General features: G+C 45.0%; 1 protein-coding gene across 1 annotated transcript in view; it reads right to left on the bottom strand.

The window, feature by feature from the left end:
- The window catches only part of GLDN (gliomedin), a 30,060-nt gene extending 4,156 nt beyond the window's left edge, over positions 1–25,904 (bottom strand). The window contains exons 1-9 of the mRNA XM_058155997.1: positions 25,444–25,904; positions 18,405–18,456; positions 16,956–16,973; positions 16,333–16,431; positions 14,372–14,518; positions 12,221–12,364; positions 4,643–4,726; positions 4,400–4,525; positions 827–977 (exon numbers count right to left, since the gene is read on the bottom strand). Of these exons, the coding sequence (XP_058011980.1) occupies positions 827–977; positions 4,400–4,525; positions 4,643–4,726; positions 12,221–12,364; positions 14,372–14,518; positions 16,333–16,431; positions 16,956–16,973; positions 18,405–18,456; positions 25,444–25,812 (1,190 nt within the window). The 5' untranslated portion in view covers positions 25,813–25,904. The remainder of the gene's footprint in view (positions 1–826; positions 978–4,399; positions 4,526–4,642; positions 4,727–12,220; positions 12,365–14,371; positions 14,519–16,332; positions 16,432–16,955; positions 16,974–18,404; positions 18,457–25,443) is intronic.
- Positions 25,905–27,565: the final 1,661 nt, after the last annotated feature.

The following is a 27,565-nucleotide window of genomic DNA, read 5'->3' on the forward strand; positions in this document are numbered from 1 at the left end:
CAGAGCTCTTGAGCTGTCTCAGCTCCCACACACTTCCACACAGATGGACAGCCCTGCTTACTACATGGAACTTTGAATCAACTGTACAATGTCAACCCAGCGTTCAAAAAAGAGGGATGGATCTTTGGTAGCTGTGGTAGCTGTGGTATCCCATGGTAGCTATGGGAGAAATGGGCAGAGGGAACAAAGAATGTTCTTCTGCCTATGCAAATGTACAATTTAATGGACTGACAGGTGCAAGGGTGAAATGCTCCCGGTTCGGACCAGATCGCCCGATCCGGTAGTGATGGCAGTGGTGGTTCGGAGAACTGGTAGCAAAAATCCCTGCCCCCCCTCCCAATGCCCAGCTGAGCCATGCAATCATCAGAGAGGTTTTTTTTTACTTTCAAAAGCATTTTTTCTTTGGCCAAAAAAATACTCAGCTGGGATCATTAGAGCCTTTTAAGAGCATTTTTTTCTACAACCTCTTTCGCCGAAGAGGCTGTTAAAAAATGCTTTTAAAAGGCTCTGACGATCCCAGCCGAGTTGCCTGATCGTCAGAGGCTTTTTTTTTTCTTTTAAAGGCAAAAAAAAAATGCTTTTAAAAGAAATGCCTCTGACGATCAGGCAACTCAGCTGGGATCGTCAGAGCCTTTTAAAGCATTTTTTCTACAACCTCTTCGGCCAAAGAGGTTGCAGAAAAAATGCTTTTAAAAGTAAAAAAAAAAAAGTTGGCCACACTCACCCAGTCACATTACCTACCACCACTTTGGCTTTCTCTCCTGATTCCTTCCAGAGAGCCTTTTCTTGCCTTATCCATGAATTTCAAGCTACCATTGCTACTTACTTCACAACAATGTTGCGTCCCACCCGCTGGTAGTACAGAGCATTGTTGTAGATGGCATGGCCGCATCCATAATATGACCAGGGCAGTTCAATGGGGGTGTAGTTGCCATTCCACAATGCATTGAGATCCTGGTACTCTTTGATGATGTGTCCTGTTGACACAAAGTGAAAAAGTTGAGTACCTGCTCATTGATATTTCTGGGCTTTTCTAAGTCAATACAGTGTAGCACATAAGATGTTGGTTTCCTCTAGAGAAGGCCCAACTTCAAATTCTCCCTCACCTGATCTGTAGAGTAGAGTAGAGTAGAGTAGGGTAGGGTAGGGTAGGGTAGGTAGGGTAGGATAGGATAGGATAGGATAGGATAGGATAGGACAGGACAGGACAGGACAGGACTGGACTGGACTGGACTGGACTGGACTGGACTGGACTGGACTGGACTGGACTGGACTGGACTGGACTGGACTAGACTAGACTAGACTAGACTAGAATAGAATAGAATAGAATAGAATAGAATAGAATAGAATAGAATAGAATAGAATAGAATAGAATAGAATAGTACTTTATTGTCACTTTATTTATTGTCACGCTAATCAACATACATTAAAATGAAATTTTGTTGCATTCCACTCTCAAAAGATAACCACTATGCATACACATACATACACACACATATATGACACAGAGAAACATCAGAGCCTAGTTCAAATGTATACTTGAGGATGGCAAGAAAAATGAATCTTGCAAGTTTACAAGGTGGATGGCATAAGGAACAAAGCTGCTACAGAATCTGGTAGTCCTGCTAGAAATACTTAGAAGATGGGAGTAACAGAAACAGACCGTAAAGTGGACAGGCGAGGTCTGTAACAAGCGCATAGCTCTTATAAGCAGTACCCTGAATAACAGGAAGCGAGCTTCCTATAATTTTCTCCATTGTCCTTACCACTCTCTGTATGGACTTTCTCTCTGAGGCACTGCTACCACCAATCCAAACAGTGATGCAGTTTGTTAAAATGGTATGTGGGATTGGCCTTGGGAGACAATTGGGGGGAACGGTCTCATAAAGTATAGTTAGGTCATCTGAGCATGCTTCCTACGTGGGCTACATCCCAAGGTTGATAACCACAAAAACTCATGATTGATTTGGCCATAGCCCTACCTGTGAAGCAGATTGATTGTTACAACGATACAAAGGAAAGGAGATCTCTCTATATATGTTATCTTGAGCTCCTGGGATATAAACCTTGCAAAGTATACATAGCTCACCTACCATGATTAAGCAGCTGATGTACATTTTCACACTGACTAGCTTCACATATTTTACAATGCTATGATTTGTCCAATAAATCACAGATGACAGCATTTATGCCACACCAGAGATGTGCAATTCTGGCAGGATGCAAATCATAAATGCTAAGCCATAAATGATAGTTGGATAAATCCCAATGGTGGGGTTTATCCGTTATGTTTAACCAGGGTTTCTTGTATAAATCCTGATTAGTTGAATTCATGCAACATGCTGAATCATAAATCACAGCTTGTGAGCCCCAATGGACGGACTCACTCTGTTTTTTAAGGTAAAAACCAAATTACGGCTCAAGAATGATGCATGAGCCTAGTCAATGAATGCAAAGAGGTTAGTTTTTGAGTGAAGTTAGGAATTGCTATGTATTAGAGTTTAAGAAAGAAGGGAATTGATAGTGTGATGGTGTGATGGTGTGAAATGGAATATGTTTTATGTTATATTTTAGATTATGTTTGTTAGTTACAATACCCTGTATTCTGTTCTGGGAAGTCTCGGGGAGGGGGGGGAAATGGCGGGGGGGAAGGGGAAGATTATAAATTGATTGATTGCCATTGTACAGGAATAATGGTAGAATTAAACAAGTTGGAATGGTGTAGAGTCGGGACTGCTCGGTAACCACTCCCGAAGGGAAAGGGTAAGGAAAGAGGAGTAAAGAAGGAAGAAAGTAGGTAGGCAGGTAGGTAGGTAGGATAGAAGGGAGGGAGAAGAAAGGATAGGAGGAGAAGAAGAAGGAGAAGATAGAGGGTTAGAAAGGATGGTAGTGAGAAGTGGGAAAGAGGCGGGGAAGTAGGAAAGCGAGGAGAAGGATGGTGGGGAAAGTCGAAGAAGGATGAGAAGGGTAGAAAGGATTAAGGGAGGGAGTGGCGGTCGAGCAGCCCTGATTGTGTATAATTTGAGTATAGGATCGATTGTGGATTGTAGATAAGTGATTGTATTGTACACTGGTCAAATTGTGGGAATTATTATGGAAAATAAAAAATTTTGCTCTGCAAAAAAAAAAAATGAATGCAAAGAGGGAAACTGGGCATCAGATCCATGGCTTAATCTCAATCTGAAAAATGTAACTTTCTTTTCACTTTCTAAGGACATCAGCATCGGTGAATCTGGACATAGTCTGCATTGTCCTGTTCTCACACTTGTTAAGAATTTCTCTTCCTTTTTAAAAGAAGGCACACGGTACTTAAATGCCTGGCTTTTGAAAAGAAAAAGCGTCTCGTGTCTTAACTCTTGTTGGGCCTCTTGTGGCTCAACAGGCTAATGCAGTCTGTTATTAACACAGCTGCCTGCAATTACAATTACTGCAGGTTCGAGTCCCACCAGGCCCAAGGTTGACTCAGCCTTCCATCCTTTATAAGGTAGGTAAAATGAGGACCCAGATTGTTGGGGGCAATAAGTTGACTTTGTATATAATAGACAAATGGATGAAGACTATTGCTTAACACAATGTAAGCCGCCCTGAGTCTTCAGAGAAGGGCGGGATATAAATTCAAATTAAAAAAAAAACATGATTTCTAAACAGTCAAAGAGCCCTGATGGTGCAGTGGTTAAAGCACAGCATTGCAAGCTAATTCTGCCCACAGCCTGGAGTTCGATCCTGATGGGGCTCAAGGTTGACTCAGCCTTCCATCCTTCCGAGGTGGGTAAAATGGGGACCCAGATTGTTGGGGGCAACAGGCTGACTCTGTAAATCACTTAGAGACGGCTGTAAAGCGCTGTGAAGTGGCAGAGGTGGGCTGCTGGGAGTTTGTAGGAGTTCGGGAGAACCTCTAGGTAAGATTCTGTGCAGTTCAGAGAAGGCCCAAATCCCACTCCTGGTTGGCTTTGCCCACCCTGCCCCACCCCTCCCAGGAGTCCCCACGTGGCCGTTTTGGATGTAGGTAAGTGCAGGGTGTGTGTGAAGGCTCGGGGAGGGTGAAAAACGGGCCCACTGGAAGTTTGGGAACTGTTTCCAGCCTCCAGAGAGTCTCCAGAGCCTGGGGAGACCATTTTCGCCCTCCAGGAGGCTCAAAGAAAGCCTCCGGAGCCCGGGGAGTGCAAAAACACCCCCATCCCCGCTATGGTGCAGGAGGCCGACTAGGCCACGCCCACGATGGCCACGCCCACCCAGCAACCGGGCAGAGAACCCCTGCTAAAAAATTTTTGAAGCCCATCCCTGCGAAGTGGTATGTAAGTCTAGGTGCTATTGCTATATGACTGTATGTTATCGCTATTCTGACAGCATAACTGGCTATCCCGTTTACAAGAGCAAGCAAGGATTACTCCAGGTTTACCCGTGAAATGCTCAGCGATCCAAATCTTTTCATCGGTGCGGTTTCCGAGATCCACCATCCAGGCCCCGTAACTTTGCTTCAGTTTGACGATCTCTTCGGGCCTCCCAATCGACTCGATCGTGTTTTCTAACCAAAGGGAGAAGAGTCAGCGCAAGAAGACAGCAAGCTGAGGTAACCCTCCCCACCCCACCACCACCCCCGCCCATAATTTTTCAAGAAGGATTTGGAACGAATTGACTCTACCGGGTTTTCTGCGTTGATAGAGATGGGCTCGCTCTTTGGCTTTCCCGGCGAGAGTATCGTCGTTTGGAATGCTGCAAGCCTCTCCTAAAACAGGAAGGCAGGAGAGAGAAGCAGAGATTGGGGCTGAACTTTGCCCTCCCCCAGAAAAAGACATTGTTTCGTGATGCTAAAAAATGATTATACTTATTTAAAATGTTTAAAATGTTTTCTGTGCCCCCAAACCTTTCAAGTTTACCCCAGCCCTTCAGATTTCATTTTTTTTTTAAATCAATGTTCAGTGCTGATGATAGTCTATCTCCATGATGGTGAACCTCTGGCACGCGGGCCAGAGGTGACATGTAGAGCCCTCTCTGTGGGCAAACGCGCCATCGCCAGCTGCACTTCTGGTTTCCAGAGTGCCGGCCAGCTAGTCTTTGTGGGCATCAGAGCACTGGAAAATGGTCTGAAAAACGACCTGGAAAAAGGCCCCCAAAATGGTAAAAAATCCAGACCATTTTTCAGGCTGTTTTCCTGGCTGTTTTGGGGCCAAAAAACGACCTGAAAACAGCCCCCAAAATGGCCAAAAAGCAGGCATGCGTGCGCCAGCCAGCTGATCTTTGGGTTTCTGGCACTCCAGCATACACACAGGCACACACGTTCCGGTTTGGGCACTCGGTGCCGAAAAGATTCGCCATCACTGGTCTATCTAACGTCCTTTTATACCATCCTTTTATCACATCCATCCTGGGAGTTGAGAATGAATTCCAGGTTCTAACCTCATCTTGGCCAAGACTTATTTTGATGGTTATTTAAGGGTTCAAGAGTCCTTAAGCTACTTGTCTGGAGTTCAAGACTTAGGAGCTACACAATATATACACAAAGCCAACAGTGTCTCAGCTCACAGTCCAAAGGTTAAGGACTCCTGTTTACTCTTTCACCATATTAAGTGAGAACTTCTTTTTCCCGATTACACGACCCTAGAAACTTGTGTTTATGGCAGATCTGTGTGCGTGGAAGAGAGGGATATTCCTCCCAGAAGTCATGGGAGCTTCATCACTGGAAGGGCCTCTGTGGCTCAGACTGCTAAGAAAGTCTGTTATTAACACAGCTGCTTGCAATTACTGCAGGTTCAAGCCCCACCAGGCCCAAGGTTGACTCAGCCTTCCATCCTTTATAAGGTAGGTAAAATGAGGACCCAGATTGTTGGGGGCAATAAGATGACTTTGTATATAATATACAAATGGATGAAGACTATTGCTTGACATAGTGTAAGCCACCCTGAGTCTTCGGAGAAGGGCGGGATATAAATGCAAATAAAAAAAAATAAAAAAATAAAAAGATTTCAAGAAGAGATTGGACTACCATCTGTCAGAAATGGCATAGGGCAGGGGTTTCAAACTCACGTGGTCACAGCGGCATCACGTGGTGTATCGGGAGTTTTTTTCCCCTTCGCTAAACCAGGCGTGGGCATGGCCAGCACGTGACGCATCCGACCCATGGGCCGGGAGTTGGACAGCCCTGGTATAGGGTCTCCTGCTTGAGCAAGGAGTTGGACTAGATGACCTGCAAGGTCCCTTCCAACTCTATTCTGATTGACAGATTGGGATAATGATGACATGATGGGCTCAATATCCTGATGCTATTATTCTATTCTATTCTATTCTATTCTATTCTATTCTATTCTATTCTATTCTATTTTCTATTCTATTCTATTCTATTCTATTCTATTCTATTCTATTCTATTCTATTCTATTCTATTCTGTTATTCCTATTCTATTCAATTCTCTATTCTATTTTCTATTCTATTCATTCCTATTCTATTCTATTCTATTTTCTATTCTATTCTATTCTATTCTATTCTATTCTATTCTATTCTATTTTCTATTCTATCCTATTCTATTCTATTTTCTATTCTATTCTATTCTATTCTATCCTATCCTATCCTATCCTATTCTATTCTATTTTCTATTCTATTCTATTCTATTCTATTCTATTCTATCCTATCCTATCCTATTCTATTCTATTTTCTATTCTATTCTATTCCTATTCTATTCTATTTTCTATTCTTTTCTATTCTATCCTATCCTATCCTGTCCTATTCTATTCTATTCTATTTTCTATTCTATTCTATTCTATTCTATCCTATTCTATTCTATTTTCTATTCTATTCTATTCTATTCTATTTTCTATTCTATTCTATTCTATTCCTATTCTATTCTATTTTCTATTCTATTCTATTCTATCCTATCCTATCCTATCCTATCCTATTCTATTCTATTCTATTTTCTATTCTATTCTATTCTATTCTATCCTATTCTATTCTATTTTCTATTCTATTCTATTCTATTCTATTTTCTATTCTATTCTATTCTATTCCTATTCTATTCTATTTTCTATTCTATTCTATTCTATCCCATCCTATCCTATCCTGTTCTATTCTATTTTCTGTTCTGTTCTGTTCTGTTCTGTTCTATCCTATTTTGATGGTTATTTAAGGGTTCAAGAGTCCTTAAGCTACTTGTCTGGAGTTCAAGACTTAGGAGCTACACAATATATACACAAAGCCAACAGTGTCTCAGCTCACAGTCCAAAGGTTAAGGACTCCTGTTTACTCTTTCACCATATTAAGTGAGAACTTCTTTTTCCTGATTACACAACCCTAGAAACTTGTGTTTATGACAGATCTGTGTGCGTGGAAGAGAGGGATATTTCTCCCAGAAGTCATGGGAGCTTCATCACTGGAAGGGCCTCTGTGGCTCAGACTGCTAAGACAGTCAGTTATTAACAGCAGCTGCTTGCAATTCCTGCAGGTTCAAGCCCCACCAGGCCCAAGGTTGACTCAGCCTTCCATCCTTTATAAGGTAGGTAAAATGAGGACCCAGATTGTTGGGGGCAATAAGTTGACTTTGTATATAATATACAAATGGATGAAGACTATTGCTTAACATAGTGTAAGCCGCCCTGAGTCTTCGGAGAAGGGCGGGATATAAATTCAAATTAAAAAATTTTTTAAAAAATAAAAAGATTTCAAGAAGAGATTGGACTGCCATCTGTCAGAAATGGCATAGGGCAGGGGTTTCAAACTCACGTGGTCACGGCGGCATCACGTAATGCATCGGGAGTTTTCTTCCCCTTCACTAAACCAGGCGTGGGCATGGCCAGCATGTGATGCATCCGGCCCATGGGCCGGGAGTTGGACAGCCCTGGTATAGGGTCTCCTGCTTGAGCAGGGAGTTGGACTAGATGACCTGCAAGGTCCCTTCCAACTCTATTCTGATTGACAGATTGGGATAATGATGACATGATGGGCTCAATATCCTGATGCTATTATTCTATTCTATTCTATTCTATTCTATTCCATTTATTTTATTCCACATTTTCTATTCTATTCTATTCTATTCTATTTTATTCTATTCCATTCCATTCCATTTATTTTATTCCACATTTTCTATTCTATTCTATTCTATTCTATTCTATTCTATTCTATTCTATTCCATTTTATTCCATTTATTTTATTCCACATTTTCTATTCTATTCTATTCTATTCTATTTTATTCTATTCCATTCCATTCCATTTATTTTATTCCACATTTTCTATTCTATTCTATTCTATTCTATTCCATTCCATTCCATTCCATTTATTTTATTCCACATTTTCTATTCTATTCTATTCTACTCTATTCTATTTTCTATTCTATTCTACTCTATTCTATTTTCTATTCTCTTCTATTTTCTCTTCTCTTCTCTCCTATTTTATTTCATTTTATTTTCTATTCTATTCTTTTCACAGTTCCTTTTCCTAGGAGGGCAGACAAGCACCCTTTAAACCAAGGTTTTTATCTTTTTGTGGGGAAAAAGTCAAAGTCCAAACTAGCATTTGTGATGAAGACAAGAACGGGGGGTTTTTTTTCCCCTTTCTTTTAGAAAATATATGTATATGAGTGACTAACTAACTATGAATAAGAGAATCTACATTTGCAATATGCTTATAAGAAATAAAAAACTTTTTTCCAAAAAAAGAAAAAAGAAAAAAAAGAACAGGATTTGTGACTTGCCGTAACCTTTAACTTTAAAAAAACAATAATATCTAAGGCCATCCGTGTTTCCGTTGGATGTCCTCCAAGACCTAAAGATCAGTCCACAAATCTCAAACCAGAAGCCAGCTTCATCCTTAGATAAGCTTTCCCACCCCAAATATGCCACCTTGAATTCAGGGTGAAGAAGCCGTGTTGTTTCAAGGAAGGCTCCATGAATCCTACTGCAATTATTTCACAGTACATAGCATTCTCTCCTTGTAAAGGAGCAGAACGGCCTGTAGTTATGTTCTCCTTGAGCACTGGAATCCTTGCTTCTGTAGAAGAATAGGGTCAAGTAGTCCCGTTCTCACAAAGCAGACTTTAAAACACCCTTAGGTGTGAGGTTGCTCTAAGGGTCAACTCTTGTGCTATCATTCAAACCTCCCTGGTTCCCCATCAAAAATGATTCTTCAGCACTAAAAGATGGGGGGGGAGATGTTGCTACATCCAATTCTGGATTTACACGTAAGATTCTTTCGATCTCACAAGATGCTGGAGGGTCAGCCCAAATAGACCTCTATTGCTGGTGCTCTAACCCAGGGGTCTCCAACCTTGGCCACTTTAAGACTTGTGGACTTCAACTCCCAGAATTCCTTAGCCAGCTTTGTTGGCTGAGGAACTCTGGGAGTTGAAGTCCACAAGTCTTAAAGTAACCAAGGTTGGAGACCCCTGCTCTAACCTAGTTCAAACCATGGGTGAAATCCTCTGAAGTCTGCTACAGGTTCTGTGAGTCTGCTACCAAGTGCGCAGAGCTAAAAAAGGAACATTTTTAAGCCTTCCGAGTCTGCAAAGGTAAGTAGAACATCGGGGGGGGGGAGGGAATCCGCTATGCCACGCGATTTAGATTAGCTAGAAAGCAGGAAATCCGACGATTCTAGCTAATATAAATCATGTGTCACAGCTGATCGTCACCCAGCCGTCGTCACTGATCGTCACTGGTTGGAAATACCAGTTCGCCTGAATAGGTAGAATTTTTTATTACCGGTTCGTCCGAACCAGTAGCATTTCACCCCTGGTTCAGACCCCTTCAAAGTAGGAGAAAAGTTAGTTTCTGCCATTGCAATTCTCTCATATCTTACTTCTGGTCTTCTTGGTCTTCAGAGCTTGGTAGCTTCAAGGAAAAGAGGTAATGGGAAGAACTAGAGAACAAGCTGCTTTGGACCAAAGTAGATCATTCAGCCACAACTCTCAGTAGCCCCATCTTCACAGCAGCTCTCTGGAAGTTCACCCCCCAAAATGTTGTCCAAGCCCTTCTTGGAGATCTCAAGGTTGAACCTGAGAGCATTTACTCATCAAGCCTGAGCTGGATCATTTCCTAATAGGCCTTCCCTTCCATTAAACCAGATTCTCCAGAGTTCCATGCAAGGGTTTGTTCAGCTGGTCCTGGAATTAACTGAGATTGAACTTAGAATACAAAACTCGGTGCTCTGTTGCTCAGTTTCTGAGCTTCGAGATGGATTTAACCGGGGTGCCCAACCTTTCGGACCTCAGGGACCACTAAATTCATAATTTTAAATCCCACGGACCCCTAATATGATAGAATAGAATAGAATAGAATAGAATAGAATAGAATAGAATAGAATAGAATAGAATAGAATAGAATAGAATTTATTGGCCAAGTGTGATTGGACACACAAGGAATTTGTTTTGGTGCATATGCTCTCAGTGTACATAAAAGAAAAAGGGGAAAAAATACATCAAAGGTACAACATTTACAACACAAATGATGATCTGCCAAATGACTGGCTAGGTGGGCGTGGCTAGGTGGTCATGTGATTGGGTGGGCACGGCCAACTCAATGGTCAACTCGGTATCCCTCACATTGAGGGGCGCCTCACTGGACTCTACTTACCCCTCTCCTGCCAGCCAATCCTTGCCTCCCCACCTGGGCTCCTTAGGGCCCCAACAGGAAACAGGTGTTGGAGCTAAGGAGCCACCACGAGAAAGAGTTGGCAAAACTGCTCAGTTCAAATTGGATCTGGCCAAGAAGGAGGTTCACAGAAGCACCTCACTGAGGACTAGCAGCATAGACTTTCCAAGTAGAGGGAAGAACTGTGGGAGTGCAAGGCTAGGTACTGGGTCCTGGAGGCTCAGCAGGCTGAGATGGTCAGTCAGTTCCAGGCCATGAGGCAGTCCCACTGGAACAAGGCCCTCTAGCTCCTTGCCACCAGTGGCACTTCCCTCCAGCCTTCACCCAAAGCCCCGCGCCAGGAGGCTGAAGCAGACCCCAAGTTGGAATTTCTGACCCCTTCCAACCCGCACAAAAAAAAAAAACATGAAGGGGGAGATTCTCTGCAGCAACACAAACATTCATTTGAGGTATGTTTGAGGACCCCTGATTTAGCGCAATATAAAAAAATGCAAATAATTTTTCTGTGGACCACCAAAATTTTCTCGCGGACCACCAATTGGTGATCGCTGATTTAAGCAACTCTCTGGGTTCATTTGAGCGCTCACAAACCAAGGCTTACCTTGCAAAGGACTGCTCAAGTCCTTATCCACCCCCAGTTATCTTCTCCTCTGCCACATGAGATAAGACAGAAGCTAGACACAGCAGGAGATGGAACCAGTACGGTGCCAGCTCCATGGCGAGCTAATCAGCCAGCCTCCAAAATTGTGCATAGAGGAGAGGGTGAAAGCAAGATTCTCCCACCCCCTTGAGCATCCCTGAAATGGCACATTCTGTTCCCAGCATTGGAAGAGGGCCACGTACCCATTTCACAGGGTAGAAAATAAGCAGGGGCCACCTTCAGAAAGAAAGAAAAAAGGTCAAAAAAGTGGGAGCCTCCAAAATAGCAGAACTAAACTCAGGGGTTTGGGGGGGGTTCTTTTGTGGGGTGGTGAGGAGAGCAAAGATCGGGGTGGGCTTCTGGGGGTTCGCAAGGGTTCGGGAGAACCTCTAGCTAAGATTCTGGGTCATTCGGAGAACTCTCAAATCCCATCCTGGCTGGCCCCACGCATTCCACCCCGCCCCGCCCAGGAGTCCCCACGTGGCTTCTTTTGGATGCAGGTAAGTGCAGGGCATGCGTGGAGACTCAGGGAGGGCAAAAAACAGGCCTACCGGAAGTTCAGGAAGGCCAGAAACGGGCCTGTTTCTGGCCTCCAGAGAGCCTCCGGAGCCTGGAGAGGCTGTTTTCGCCCTCCCAGAGGCTTGGGGAAAGCCTCCGGAGCCCAGGGAAGGCAAAAATGCACACAACACACAGAGCATGGTGCAGGAGGCTGACTAGGCCACGCCCACCATGGCCACGCCCACCCAGCAACCAGGCAGAGAACCCCTTGCTAAAAATTTTGAAGCCCACCCCTGGCAGAGATACTTCACTGAAGCTACCTAAGGAATGATCCAGACCTAGAAAGAGCAGAAGAACTTAGTCCAAGCTTGAAAGGAGCAATAGCTCAAGAGGTTCATTTGCTCTGACCTGAACACAAATAGTGTCGATCATCTGAACAGAAATTTGAATCAGGAACCAAACGGGAGAGGAAAAAGCAACAGATGGCCTTGTAGCTAACATCCGGAAACACTCACCTGTGCATTCGGTGTTGTAGATCTTCTCCTCTTGGGACTTGGCTTTACGCTTCCCTGAAGTTCCTGGTGGTCCCTGAGGTCCTGGTGGTCCCTGAGGTCCTGGGGGACCAGGAGGTCCTGGAGGACCAGGATCACCTTTCTCACCTAGAAGCACCAATCCAAAAAGGTGAGAAAAAAATGACTCTTCCGGAGAGGAAGCTCAAGGTCACTCAAATTTTGGAAGCTTTGCGTGTTGCTTTACTCGTCTCCTCTCCCTCTGTCCAGAATGCATCAGAACCCATCATCAACAACAAGGTGGACATTGCCATCACCATTGGGGCTCTCTTCAGATCATCTCTGCTACCACGTGAGTCATTTGAAAGCAGTGGACTCTAGAGCAGTGATGGCTAACCTTTTTGCCATCGCGTGCCAGGAGGGAGGGGTGGGGGGGTCACATGTGTGAGTGCCCACACCCATAATTCTATGTGCCCCGCCCCCGTGCATGCACATGCGACTCTCCCCTCCTCCCTCTGCTCCTGACATGTGATGGCCCGGTAAGCCCGTTTTTCTCTCTCACCTGGCTCCAGAGCCTCTCTATGAGTCTGGGGAGGGGTGGAAAATGGCCTTCCCAATCTTCCTGGAGGCTGAGGACAGATTCTAGAGACTCCTAGAGAGGGTCTGGAGGATGGGGACAGCAAAAAACGTCACTTCCTGTCCAAACGGAAGTTGGTAAATGGGCCCTTTCTGGCCTCCGGAGGGCATGGGAGAGGTGGGAAAGGCAGTTTTCCAACCCCCCAGACTCCTAGAGAGGTTCTGGAGCCAGATGAGAGAGAAAAACGAGCCTTCCCCACCACCACCCAGGCCCTCTGGAGGCAGGAAACAGCCTGTTTCTCTACTTCTGGTGGGCCCAGAAGGCCTGAAAATCAGCTGGCCGGCATGCGCATGCGCACTGGAGCTGAACTCGTGTGCCCACTAATATGCCATAGGTTCACCATCACAACTCTTCCCCACCTTCTGGAAACGGAAACTTCTTCTGCTCTTTAGCTACTTCCAATGAAGTTCTCAAATGCTGTCTCTGAGCCAGGTGTAACATCTTTCGGACGAAGGGCATCCTGTCCTCAGGAAGGACCATCTGAACCCCACTCCCTAGGGTTTCCAGGGTCAAGCCAAGAAGTTGGCAACAAGTTTTCACTCAGGATCAATGTTCCGGAGAATCTTATCCTATTAGGTCAATCACCTGCTCCACCATGCAGGTCCCATGAAGGTGGAATTTACAGTAGCCAAGAACTAGTACCTGCATTTGTTTGTTTCCTCCTCCTTCCCAAATCCTTTCCCTTTAAGAAACGACCTTCTAGCGCAGTGATGGTGAAACTTTTCAGCACCAAGTGTCCAAATGGGACACATGTGCATGTGTGCACGGGCACAGGCCAGAGCACCAGAAACCCACTCACTGGCCAGCTGGTCTTCGGGTTTCTGGCACATGCATGCATGGCAGCCAGCTGGTCTTTGCATGTGCTGGAGCACCAGAAACCCGAAGACCTATTGGTTGGTGCATGCATGCTGTTTTGGGGGCATTTTGGGGGCATTTTGGGGGCCATTTTCCGGTCATTTTTGGCCATTTTCAGGCCATTTTCCAGGCTGTTTTCAGGCTGTTTTTCAGCTGTTTCCAGGTCATTTTTCAGCTGTTTCTGGGCTGTTTTTCAGGCTGTTTTCGGGCCATTTTCAGGCCGTTTTTGGCCATTTTTGGGACATTTTCAGGCTGTTTTCTGGCACTCGGGCACCCGCGAAGATCAGTTGCATGCTGGAAGCCAGAAGAACAGCTGGCGACAGCGCACATGCCTACAGAGAGGGCTCTGCGTGCCACCTCTGGCACACATACCACAGGTTTGCCATCACTGTTCTAGCGTGTTTGTGCCCAGCCCATGCCCATCACCAAGCATCAGAGTCACTTGGTTGAGTTGGGCGGCTACAGAAATTGAATAACCTAATAAATATTTTCAAAAACTCTTGGCTAGCCACAACGAAGAACAAGCCTTCTCCGCCCTGATGCCTTCCAGATGTGTTTCAATTACATCCTCTGAAGTCAACACATCTGGAAGACGTCAACTTGGAAAAGGCTGGTTTCCAACTCTACCACCGTTGTGTTTTCTGTAGACCATCATTTCACCTTACCTTCTGAAACCAATTCATTGGTGGCTTCTCCTTTTTCACCTTTGGATCCTCTGGAGCCCTTTTCACCGCGTTCCCCCTCTTTTCCAGGCGCACCAATTTCACCAGGATCTCCTTTTTCACCCTTCTCTCCAGGATCGCCCTTAGGTCCTGGAAAACATAAAGGTAAAGGTCCCCCTCGTACATATGTGCTAGTTGTTCCCAACTCTAGGGGGTGGTGCTCATCTTCATTTCAAAGCCGAAGAGCCAGCACTGTCCGAAGACATCTCCATGGTCATGTGGCCGGCATGACTCAACACCAAAGGCACACGGAACGCTGTTACCTTCCCACCAAAGATGGTCCCTATTTTTTTACTTGCACTTTTTACGTGCTTTCGAACTGCTAGGTTGGCGGAAGCTGGGACAAGTAACAGGAGCTCACCCCGTTATACGGTGCTAGGGATTCGAACTACTGAACTGCCGACTTTTTGATCGACAAGCTCAGCATCTTAGCCACTGAGCCACCGCATCCCCTCTGGATGCGGAGAACATAGAAAACATAGGAAAACATTAAATGCCACATGAGACAGGCAGCCGAGAAAAAATGAAATCCAAAAAATTGGAGGAGATATTTACACAGACCCATAAAGGAGACCTGAATCCAACTCCACCCTGCTTGCCCTGAGAATATTCATTTATTTATTTGTTTGTTTATCGTCAAGACCAAGTTACAGAATTTTTAAAAAAACAGGTCCCCATTAATATATATGTACATAACAATAAATACAGTACATAGACAAAAGGAAGAAACCCAATGAAATTAACGATTCCTTTAAGTTGTCTTTGGAGATTCTTAGCCATCCAAGTCATGGTTGTCCCAAAGGTACATTTTCCAAAAGGCAACTGGACTTGCTTGGTTTTTCCCTTGAAAATGTTTTGCTTCTCATCCAAGAAGCTTCTTCAGAACTTAAGAAGTATCTTGGATGAGAAGGGAAACATTTTCAAAGAAGAAAAACCAAGGAAGTCCAGTAGCCTTTTGGAAAAATCACCTTTGGGATTCCTTGAAGGCATCAAAGGGCTTCTATAAACTAAGGCTACCCATTAAAAAATTGCAATTGCCTTAAAAAAAACACACAGGTATTGATCACATAGGAAGAATACCTCAAACACTTCATCATGAGGACCACATATTCAACGTCTAATGCTATGTCTAAACCAGGGTCCAGCTAAGTTGCATCTCATTCAAGGCAGTGGTGAAATCTGAACCGGTCTGCTACCGGTTTGCTGGCCGCGCATACATGCTGCATGCCAAGTGGGCTGCAGGCACATATGCAGGTGCAGTGTGCAGTGCACACCAAAAGGAGGCTTGGGAATGTAAGTAGAACAGCGAGGAGGGGATCAGCTGTGCCACGCGGTTTAGCTTCACTAGAAAGCAAGAAATCCTGCTTTCTAGCAAAGCTAAACCGTGCGGCACAGCTGATCATCAGATTGTAGCTTTTTTAAACTACCGGTTTGACTGAACCAGTAGTTAACTCCCGATTCCCCCGAACCTGTAGCTTTTTTTACTACCAGTTTGCCCGAACCTGTAGTTTTTATCACTACCAGTTTGCCCAAACCGGAGAAAACCGGTAGGATTTCACCCCTGATTCAAGGCCCAGGCAAAATTATGTTGGCTGAGATATGGGAACAATAAAATCGTTTGAGGAACCTCATTGTTACAGAGTCACCGAGGTGATATGGGCAGTGTATGAATGTGAGGAATAAATCAATCAAACTCATTCCATACGATGCAACAATCTAATCTGAAAAAACAAATAGACCACAATCTGAGACAATGTGGATTGTCAATATCAGCCCTACTTAAGCCTGGGGGGGTGGAATCAAATCACTAGATATAATTTGCCCGAAACTCCTCAATGGCGCCAAGGATTAAGCTGGAGCAGAGACGATAGATCAATTTCATCACTCATGTTTTGTGAATATACCTGTTTTCCCTCTTTTTCCTGGTTCACCTCTTTGTCCAGGAATCCCAGGAGCACCATCAGATCCATTCAAACCAGGCAATCCATCAAATCCAGGGGGACCTGATGAAGTCAAAGAATATTTTTTAGTGTTTTGTCTCTTGTGCCAACAGAAAATCAGACACTGAAAGACAAGACGGAATTATTTCCAAGTAAAGATCTTCTTAGGACCATGTTAAGATAAAGGTAAAGGCTCCCCTCACACATATGTGCTACTCGTTCCCGACTCTAGGGGGCAGTGCTCATCTTTGTTTCAAAGCCGAAGAGCCAGCACTGTCCGAAGACGTCTCTGTGGTCATGTGGTCGGCATGACTCAATGCCAAAGGTGCACGGAACGCTGTTACCTTCCCACCAAAGGTGGTCCCTATTTTTCTACTTGCATTTTTTTACGTGCTTTCGAACTGCTAGGTTGGCAGAAGCTGGGACAAGTAATTTCCAATTCCAATTTAAAATTCAGCAAAGGGGAAATCATAGAGGAATGAAAAGCAAAGTGAGAAAGCCAGATAAACAGAGGAGAATTTTAATACTGGGGGTTTTTTCCCCACTAAGACCAAGACACTAGGGCGTGAAAAGAAAATACATATTACCTGGTAATCCCGGTGGACCTAAATAGAGAATAAAACAAAGAATTACAAATAAAGACTAAGCGTAAGATAAAGGTAAAAAGTAGAGATTTCCCCTGTCCAGTTATGTCCGACTCTAGGGGGCAGTGCCCATCTCCATTTCTTAGCTGAGAGAGTCACCACTGTCCGAAGACATTGTCCATGGTCATGTGGCCAGCATGGCTATACACCAAAGTTGCATGGAACGTGAAGTGGTACCTATTTATCTAGCCGCATTTGCATGCTTTCAAACTGCTATGTTTGCGGGAGCTGGAGCAAGTAACAGGAACTCACCTTGTCCCATGGCACTCGGGTCTCGAACCTGGGCTGTCAGCTTTCCAAGCTGACACACTCAGCATCTTTAACTGCTAAGCCATCACGTAACTGCATACTAAACCCCAAAGCGCAAAGCTTAGGTATAGAACTAAGCCAACATCTTACGGAAAACAAGAGAAATATTTTAATGAGCACAACCAGGTTCAAGAGCCATTTAGACACTGGGTACAGAGGTGGTATTCAGCTGGGTTTAGACCGAACCAGTAGCGGAAATCACAGGTGGGTCTGCCCACCTGCTCCAGCTCTATGCCATCCTATTTAGGCATATTTTTTTAGCCGTGTGCATGCGTGCAAGCCGCGTGTGCAATCAAAGCTCATGCACAGAAGGCCAGGCGCATGCGTGGATGAGGCATGCACTCACATTTGCGAATCAGTAGGGAAGGGAAGTTAATACCATCCCTGACAGGGTATACCTTACCCGCTCAATCTAAGAACATATCTTTGAAAGAGATCGGGACGGAGCAGGACACTCATCCAAGGAAAATTAACTCTTTCCTTCAAGAGCCACCCTCGTGGCTCCCATGTGACACCACTCCTGCGCAGACTGCACTGACTGCCTGTGGCCTTCTGGGTGCGCTTCAAGGTTTTGGTAACCATCTTCAAAGCGCTCCATGGCTTAGGGCCGGGCTACTTACGGGACCGTCTACTGCCACCGATTGCCTCCCACCGACCCGTGCGCTCTCACAGGGAGGGACTCCTTAGGGTGCCGTCCGCCAGGCAGTGCCGACTGGCGACACCCAGGGGAAGGGCCTTCTCTGTGGGGGCTCCCACCCTCTGGAATGAACTTCCCCCAGGACTCCGCCAACTTCCTGACCTTCGAACCTTCCGCCGCGAGCTTAAAACACATCTATTTATCTGTGCAGGACTGGACTAGAATTTTAATTTTAAATTTAAATTTAATGGGGTTTTTATCATTTTAATTGTAATTTTAAATTTTGGCTTATTTAAATAAGTTTTTTAATTTAGTGTTTTATCTTGTATTATATTTGTATTTTTATCGGGCTGTAAACCGCCCTGAGTCCTTTGGGAGATAGGGTGGTATAAAAATTTGATTAAATAAATAAATAAATAATAAAAAATCATCGTCGACTTCCTTACCTGTTAAACACACTCCTTTTGTGCTATTGCACAACTCAAGCATTACCCGGACCTAAAATAAGAAAACATGTCAAAGGTCACCTTGCCTTGCACAGGATTGCAGAAATTTTAGAGAATTTAAAATCTGGGTTCCTAACACTGAAATAATTTTAACAGTTGTGGAGCTTGTGATCTTTTCATATTCCTGTTTATTAACTTTTGGGTGAAGAAAGGAAAGGGTATAAATTAAAATAAAGACGGACTCTCAGTGTTAACCTGAATTGTTAACCAGGCTAACAATGGAGCTCAAAGATAAAGATGATAAAGTCGGAATTCTACGCAACCTGGAATACATTTTATAAATGGCTAGAGAAAAGGAGGAATGCAGGGATAGAGAATTAGAAACAAAGTGAAGAACAGGGGAGAAAAATAAATAAAATAATGCAAGAAATATTAGATAGGAGTAAACAGGATTTGAATAGATACGAAGGGAATATGTATGTAACTGGAGTGTGATTGAATGTACAAAAAGTATATGTGGAATATGCATGATGTTATATTGTAATCTACACAAAAGAAAAAGGGTTAGAAAAGTTTGTACCAGACAAGTCGCACCATGTCTTAATGTTTTTAAATTGTATATTTAATAAAATTAATAAAAATAAATAAATAAAAAGAAGCGGAGGGGAGGGCGAGCTTCAGCTCCGTCGGATTTGCAAGATGCTGGTATTACAGCCATTAAAGTCATTTAAAAAGAAAGAAAGAAAGAAAGAAAGAAAGAAAGAAAGAAAGAAAGAAAGAAAGAAAGAAAGAAAGAAAGAAAGAAAGAAAGAAGAAAGAAAGAAAGAAAGAAAGAAAGACTCCAGCTTAGAAAGACACATGATTACCTTTAACACATTTCCTCTTCATTTTAATTCCTAGCAAGCACAATTTAAGATTTTTTTTGTGAGGTTTTATGAATGTAGAATCGCTGCATCACATTGGCAATGAGGGGGAAAGGTTTCTAAAATCTTATTTTTATTATTATTATTTTTCCATTCATGGCCACCCCATTAGGATCGGACTGAGATCTTCAGGAAGCGAAGGAGATTGTGCTTTGTGTAAACAATATTGCTTACACTTAGAAAAAAATGCAATGGCCCAGAGGATCACGAACAGAGCCCCGTGTTCCAAGACGTGACCCCGACTAGCTTTCAAAGGGAGGCCACAAGGATGGCCTTCCCCTGTGAGGCCCTGGTGGAGGGACCAGGCAAAGAAAGACAGATTGTTTTAAAATCAGTCAGTAGTAATTAGGACAATCTACTTCTCATACTCTGCCCAGTCCAAGCATATAAAATCTATCACCTCTCCACTCTTGTGACTTGTGGGGTTGTGGCTAGGAGCATGGCGTTCTGGAACCTCCAATCTAACCCCTTCTTTGCCGTGTCACTGCAAAGCTTGCAAGCTAGAGAAGAAAGTAGAACATTGGTTGCAGGGGTGGGTTATACTTAGCTTTACTACCGGTTCGCAATGGAAGCGCATGCGCAGAACGTCCATGATGACGTCCGGGTGGGTGGGTGGAGTCTCCCGCCGCCATTACTACCGGTTCACAAGAACCAGACCGAACCGGGAGCAACCCACCACTGATTGGTTTGGTAAAGCTTATAACCTAAAGAGGAATAGCAGAAAAGAAGCAGTGTTGGGTTTCTAACAGTTTGGCCCGGTTCGGATGAACCGGTAATGGCAGTGGCGGGAGGCTCTGCCCACCCGCCCGGATGTCATCATGGACGCTCTGTGCTCCGCAGAAGGTTCTGTGTATGTGCAGAAGTGCCTTGCGCAAGTGAAGCGAGTGCGCGCACACACACGCTCCCAGATCCGAACCGGTAGCGAAGGTAAGTGGAACCCACTACTGAACAGAGATCCTCAATGTTGATTGGTGGAGTCATAAGAGCTTCTACTAGAAGCTACAAAAGTCTGCCGCATGTCATCCAAAAAGAAGGCATCTTTTCTTAGAACTTCAACAGAGGTCTTCAACTTGAGACAGAAAAGTAAAACTTCTCACATCAGTTGTTCTTGGAGAAAGACCTCCTTTGAATATCTGAATATCTAAGCAGGATGGAATGATAGGGCAGTGCTCCTTCAAATGTTTGGACCTCAAGTTGGGTTTTCAAGGGTAATCATCAATAGCATGCAAAGAACTCAGGAGTCCAGAACTTCAGAATTCAGACAAAGGAATTCCTCCAAGAATTTATAGAATGAAACCACCCAGACTTTCTCCAATGGTGTCTCTATGTGTATGGACTTCCATTGCCAGAATTCTCCAGCCACAGTCTCATCTGATTCAAGGGATATGGAGAAAGAGCAATAGGTGCCCTCAATATCTTGAGACACGTTGGTGCGTTTCCAAAAGTGACTCAACCAGCAGATTCATCTCAGTCAGGAATGCATGACGTGTTTCTTCAGGATCATCTCTATGCCCCAGCACCAAAGCCTCGGATACAAATTCTTCGACCAGCGTTTCTCAACTTTAGCCACTTTGAGATGTGTGGAAATCAACTCCCAGAATCCCTCATCTAGCAAGATTGCAAGAGTTGAAGTCTATGCTTCTTAAAGTCGCCAAGGTTGAGAAACACTGCTTTAAACCTTTTCAAAAGATGTTGCCACTGGTACCTAGTAGGTATGATTGCATGAGGTCATGAACGTGCAAGGTCCAATCATATATGTGCATTTAACTAGACCTGATGATAAATCAAAGCTCATTTAGCCCTGGCTCCACCCATTTCTTTGTCCTGCCTCTGCTCACTTTTGAGTTTGGCCCTGCATGTAGCATTCAAAGGCCAAAGATGGACACCACCTTGAAAAAGTTGCCCATCTCCATGTAGATCTCCCAACCTGGAAGCTTGTAGGACCATACAGCTCCAATGCTACGCAACTAAGGAGACACCCATCCGCAAGCAACAGCTAAGAATGGAATATTAGCCTGCTTGGACTCCGCTTCTCCGCCCACAAAGAAGACAATATGGTATGATTGAGAAAACTGGCTGGAAAAATTTAGCAGATCAAAGCCATGGGGTCCTCCAGTGTTGGTCATTCATGGAGAGCCCAAACCTGTTTCAGAATCTTGGGCCGTGGGCAGCTTAGGAGAAAAACAACAACAACAACAATTATGTATTCATGGAAGCTTGTTCAGTGAATGAGAAAAACGAATGGCAGCAGCAGTGTGGATGAATGTCCAACATGTTCCTTCTGCACTGCACTCTGGGCTTTTCACTTTATCCACAATGGTTAATCATATCGATTTTGATTATTCTGTTTTTTGTTTCATATTCCACCATCCTCCAGTCTCAAAGCCTGCCTGATTGTGAAGACAGGGACACCCTATGCCTTTCTTCCCCCACAAACACACCGCAAGGTTTAAAGAGAGATTAATTGCTCGCTTATTGCACCCAAAAAAACAACAACAACTGATGAAGATCCTATGGGTCATTAAGAGAAACAGCAAAAAGGAGGGGGCAGAAATTGCATCTTCTCGCCTTACTTTGGCAGAGACCACCAAGCGAGAAAAGGCTCCTAATTTTCCTTTGTTCGGGCATTTATCTCCTTCCTAAGATCCAGCCCCAAAAAGTGCTTTGAAAAGACAAGAAAAGAGGCAATATCGAAAATGAGAGAGGCCAACTTCATCCTACGAGCCCGTTGCTTTGTGATGAAGCACAAGAATAGGAGCTAAATGTCTATGGAGGTTCTCGGTCATCCAGGTCATTTTTCAAGAGGTAACTGGATTTTTTGGGGTTTTCTTTGAAGACATTTCACTTCTCATCCTAGAAGCTTCTTCAGCTCTGGTCCAAAGGTTATAACTAAATGTCTATGGAGGTTCTCGGTCATCCAGGTCATGGCTGTCCCAAGGTGCTTTTTCAAGAGGCAACTGGCCTTTTTTGGGTTTTCTTTGAAGATGTTTTGCTTCTCATCCGAGAAGCTTCCTCAGTTGAAGAACTGAAGAAGCTTCTCTGATGAGAAGTGAAACGTCTTCAAAAAAAACCCAGAAAGTCCAATTGCCTCTTGAAAAAGCACCTTTGGGACAAGCCTAAATGTGCAAAACCTGAAACAAGAGAAGTCTCTTTTGAAGTCAAGCTCAATTTGTGGCCCACATCCATGCGGCTTGCTTTAAAAAAATATAGAAAGGAGATTTCACCAGCTCTCCCTGGATTATTCTCTGTTCACAGCAAGGTGAAGTCACAGCTACCAATTCTTCAGCTGGTGTCAGCTTTCATTGAGTTCATCCCAGAATCTAGTACATTGTATTGTATCAGCGTGGTAGGAGTATGGATCCAAGCAACGTGAAATTTTGCCATTGACAGGTGGAAATTTTGTCAATGCACAGATTTTCTAAGGGTTGTCTAAGACAGGAGTATCCAACTTTAGCAACTTTAAGACCTGTGGCCTTCATGGCCAGCTGAGGAATTCTGGGAGTTGAAGTCCACAAGTCCTAAAATTGCCAAGATTGGACACTCTTTTTCCAAGATATTTTTAGTATGGCACCCAATGTGTCAATAACCACTGGGACACCATGGTCGGTTTATGCCATAATCTTTCAATTTCCCTTCAGATCTTGATACTTTGTGATCTACTCCAGATCTTTTTCTTCTACTCTTCTACTCTTAGGTAAAAGTAAATGTGCTAGTCGTACCAACCCCGTTCTAGGGGGTGGTGCTCATCTCTGTTTCAAAGCCGAAGAGCCAGCGCTGTCTGAAGACGTCTCCATGGTCATGTGGCTGGCATGACTAAACATCAAAGGTGCACAGAACGCTGTTACCTTCCCACCAAAGGTGGTCCCTATTTTTTGACTTGCATTTTTTACTTGCTTTCGAACTGCTAGGTTGGCAGAAGCTGGGACAAATAACGGGTGCTCACCCCGTTACGTGGCACTAGGGATTCAAACCGCTGAACTGCCCACCTTTCGATCAACTAGCTCAGCATCTTAGCCACTAAGCCACTGCATCCCTACCATCTTCTATTCTACTATCCCCTAATACTGCCAAGGTTTGAAGGGTTTTCTCCATGGCAACCTAACTTGGTCCTTCAACTTTTCCAGTGTGCTGAATCTTGCTTCTGGTCATCTTCTTCTCTTTCCTGCCATCTTTCCTAACAGTAGTGTCTTCTCCAGAGACTTGGGTCTTCGAATGCTATGTCCAAAATAGGAAGATTTGAGCCCGTTCATTTGACTCCCAAGTGAGCTACTGAGCATCTTGAACAATCATTGCTGACAATAGAAGAAATGCCGTTGATTCCTTATTGAGTATGGATTGCTTACAGGTTATTTATGATTTTCTATTAGGAAACCAGCTAACGTACAGTAACTTCAACAATAATGATCTATCACAAAGCCAAGATGTACAAAAAGAACACACTGACCATGTTCTTCAATGCAATCCTGGAAACGAGACTCTTGTATTGAAATCCATCACTACAGCCAACCCTCCTGCCTAACATTTGCCTCTCCAGTACAGAACAAGCAGTCCTTAGCAAGCATCTTCATCTGGAGAATCAATCTAGCTATAATTACACAGAGGACTGGAACATCTCCCTACCCGTCTTCTGGAGCTGGTGAAGCTCCAGTGGTGTACATCGCCATTGCTTATGCTGACTACAGGTTGGAAGGATTTTTGGAAATCATTTCAATCAGTGTTTCTCAACCTCAACAACTTTAAGATGGGTGGACTTCAACTCCCAGGATTCCCCAACCAGCCATGCTGGCTGAGGAATTCTGGGAGTTGAAGTCCATACCTCTTCAAATTGCTATGTTGATCTACATCAACTCCAATACTCAGATGAAGGTTTTGATAAAGGAGAACATGCTCTTCTGGATTGGACATGATTTAGCAGCTGAACAACAAAAACCTCCATTCTCCTGGTGGTCTCCTTTCCTTTCCGGTTTTAGGGTGTGTGGGATGTGTCCCCCATCCCCAAGACTTTCAAGTCAAAGTTGGCCGGATTCTACCATGGTTGGGAAACAACACATTCTTGCAACACAGTTGGGTTTCTGTAGCTGGTCCAAGAACCCAAGTCTTCTCCTTAGTTCAGAAACACCCACTTTTAAACCTGGAGCTGATTCAGCTGGAGAAGGCTGGAATTGGTCCCAGAGCTGTACAGACACCTTGAGTAACTCCCCCCATCATCCCTACTCAAGAGATGGCAGATGACTTCTCTTTTTTGTTGTTTTTCTGATTTGACTTTCCTCTCCTCTGTCTCTTTTCTTTTTTTTTCTTCTTAGGTAGGTACAGGGGTGAAATCCAGCAGGTTCTGATAGGTTCTAGAGAACCAGTAGCGGAAATTTTGAGCAGTTCAGAGAACCGGCAAATACCATCTCTGGCTGGCCCCAGAGTGGGGTGGGAATGGGGATTTTGCAATATCCTTCCCCCAGGAGTGGAGAGGGACGGGGGATTTTGCAGTATCTTTCTCCTGCCACGCCCACCAAGCCACACCACACCCATCAAGCCACGCCCACAGAACCGGTAGTAAAAAAGTTAAGATTTAACCACTGGGTAGGTGACAGGATTAGAAATTAGATAAGATAGAAAGAAAAAGTGGTTGTTGTTTTTTAAATAAAGGGTGGCATGATTAAAAGCCAGAATAAGCGACAGACATAAGAGAAGGGGGAATATTGGCATCTATGTTTTTATATAATAAAATAAAAGTCACACGAGAAGTAGCAACTGAACAATGAGAGACGGCAACCTAATATAAATGTGTATCATTAGTAGAAAAACATAAATTACGATCGGCTTTATTCGTTTTGCTTGCATTTGAATGTAGGACACCCAGGTGCCAAACTATTCACGCATTGATTTGATATATTTGTAAAAAAAATAAAATAAAATAAAATAAAAACTTGGACGGAGGGGGCGGGGAGAAGAGACGGCAGGATGGGCAACGGTCGCCCACTGGAAAGAGGCAGAATTAAAGGGAAACCGCCCTACTAACAGCTTCGGGCCCCACTTGTAAACCCAAGAACACAGACTCTCTCTCTCTCTCTCTCACACACACACACACACACACACACACACACACACACGCACGCCCCTACCGGCACCATCGAGTAAGTCATCAGCATGAGCATCTCTTCGCTCTCCGCTCGGAGGTGACCCTTGGCGAGGCCGCGCCGCCGCTGCTGGCTCCGTTTAGCCCGGCCGGACGGCGGGATGGCGCCGTCGGTTGGAACGGTGGGCGCCAGCAAAGCCCGGAGCGCGGCCGCCGGACCCCCGGAGGACGGCGGTCCCCGCAGCTGCCTCGCCTCCTCCTGCAGCTCCCGCAACGCCGCGCTCAGCTCCCGCCACTGGGCCAGCAAGAAGAGGGTCCCGACGGCGCTCAGCGCCGAGATCAACCCGGCCGCGGCCAGAGCGCAACGCAGCGCCCGGCCAGCTCCGCCGCTGCTGCCGCCTCCTTGGCCCTGCATCGCGCTTCTTTGCCCCGGGCGCCGGCCGGAGAGAGGGCTGTGTGCTCGTCCCAGGGCGGAGGAAGCTGCTGCTGCTCCTGCTGCTGCTGCGGCTCGGCCCCGGGGCGGCTCTTATGGCCCGTGGGCGGCTGAGTCACCCGGGTGCCAAGAGAGCACCGGCCGGGATTTGGAGGTGGCAAGGGAGCGGCCACGGATGCCCGGCAACCCACGTCCCTTTCCCGGCTCAGCAGAGGCGCCCGCGGACCGGACTTTTGGAAACCAAAGTCCGGCTGCTGCGCGGTGAACTTGTAACGTAACCGTAACAGAGTTGGAAGGGACCTTGGAGGTCATCTAGTCCAACCCCCTGCTCGCTACCTGTACTAGGGCTTCGAACCGCTTTTCCGATCGACAAGCTCAGTGTCTTAGCCACGGAGCCACCTAGTCAGCTCCAACTTGATAAGGGTGAAACCACCATCGGCGCTGTAAAGCCATGGTTCGCTGAAGGACTATGGTTTCTAGAAATCGGGTGCGGAGGCTAAGCGCGGTTTAGGAGTCGCCGCGGATGGGGACTTGCCACGGGCTAAGCCCAGTGGTGGGATTCAGCCAGTTCGCACCACTTCGGGAGAACCGGTTGTTAACTTTCTGAGCAGTTTGGTGAACTGGTTTGTTGGAAGAAATCATTAGGGCAGAGAACCGGTTGTTAAATTATTTGACTCCCACCACTGGCTAAGCCCCAACCAAGCAAACCTCCATGGAGCAGGGTGCAAATGGTTTATGGAGCCAGCTGATAATAAAAGGGGAATATTGGTAGCTCAGGGTTGAAATGAGGGGTCCTTGGTGCTCTCTGAGCTGGCTTCTTTTCTTGCAAAGGTTTCATGACCCAAACTAGGTGCTGGTGAATGTAGCACGGATGATTGTCTATGGAGACTCTCAGTCACCCAGGTCATGGTTGTCCCAAAGGTGCTTTTTTTTTCAAGAGGCAACTGGACTTTCTGGTTTTTCTTTTGAAGGCATTTGTTTCGCTTCTCAGAGCTGAAGAAGCTTCCTGGATGAGAAGTGAAACGCCTTCAAAGAAAAACCGGAAAGTCCAGTTGCCTCTTGAAAAAAAGCACCTTTAGGATAACACTGATGATATTACCTAGTCTGGGCGATGAAACGCCTGCACGAAAACACGCAAGTTCAGAGAGCGCCAAGGACCCTTCATGTCAACCCTGAGCTACAAATAGTCTCCTTTTATTAGTTTGCTACAGGAAGAGAGAAGCAGGAGAATATGCACAGCTTTGTTTTCCATCACCTTTTCATAGGTTAACAAAGATTGAAATGATTCCTGGCTGATTCCTCTTCTCTTCCAAGAATAGAATAGAATAGAAGAGAAGAGAAGAGAAGAGAAGAGAAGAGAAGAGAAGAGAAGAGAAGAGAAGAGAAGAGTTGGAAGGGACCTTGGAGGTCTTCTAGTCCAACCCCCTGCTTAGGCAGGAAACCCTACACCACTTCAGACAAATGGTTATCCAACATCTTCTTAAAAACTTCCAGTGTTGGAGCATTTACAACTTCTGGAGGCAAATTGTTCCACTGATTAATTGTTCTAACTATCAGGAAATTTCTCTTTAGTTCTAGGTTGCTTCTCTCCTTGATCAATTTCCACCTGCTGCTTCTTGTCCCGGGCGCCGGCCGGAGAGAGGGCTGTGTGCTCGTCCCGGGGCGGAGGAAGCTGCTGCTGCTCCTGCTGCTGCTGCGGCTCGGCCCCGGGGCGGCTCTTATGGCCCGTGGGCGG

This window comes from Ahaetulla prasina, chromosome 13 (assembly GCF_028640845.1).
Source record: "Ahaetulla prasina isolate Xishuangbanna chromosome 13, ASM2864084v1, whole genome shotgun sequence".
NCBI classification, from domain to species: Eukaryota; Metazoa; Chordata; class Lepidosauria; order Squamata; family Colubridae; genus Ahaetulla; species Ahaetulla prasina.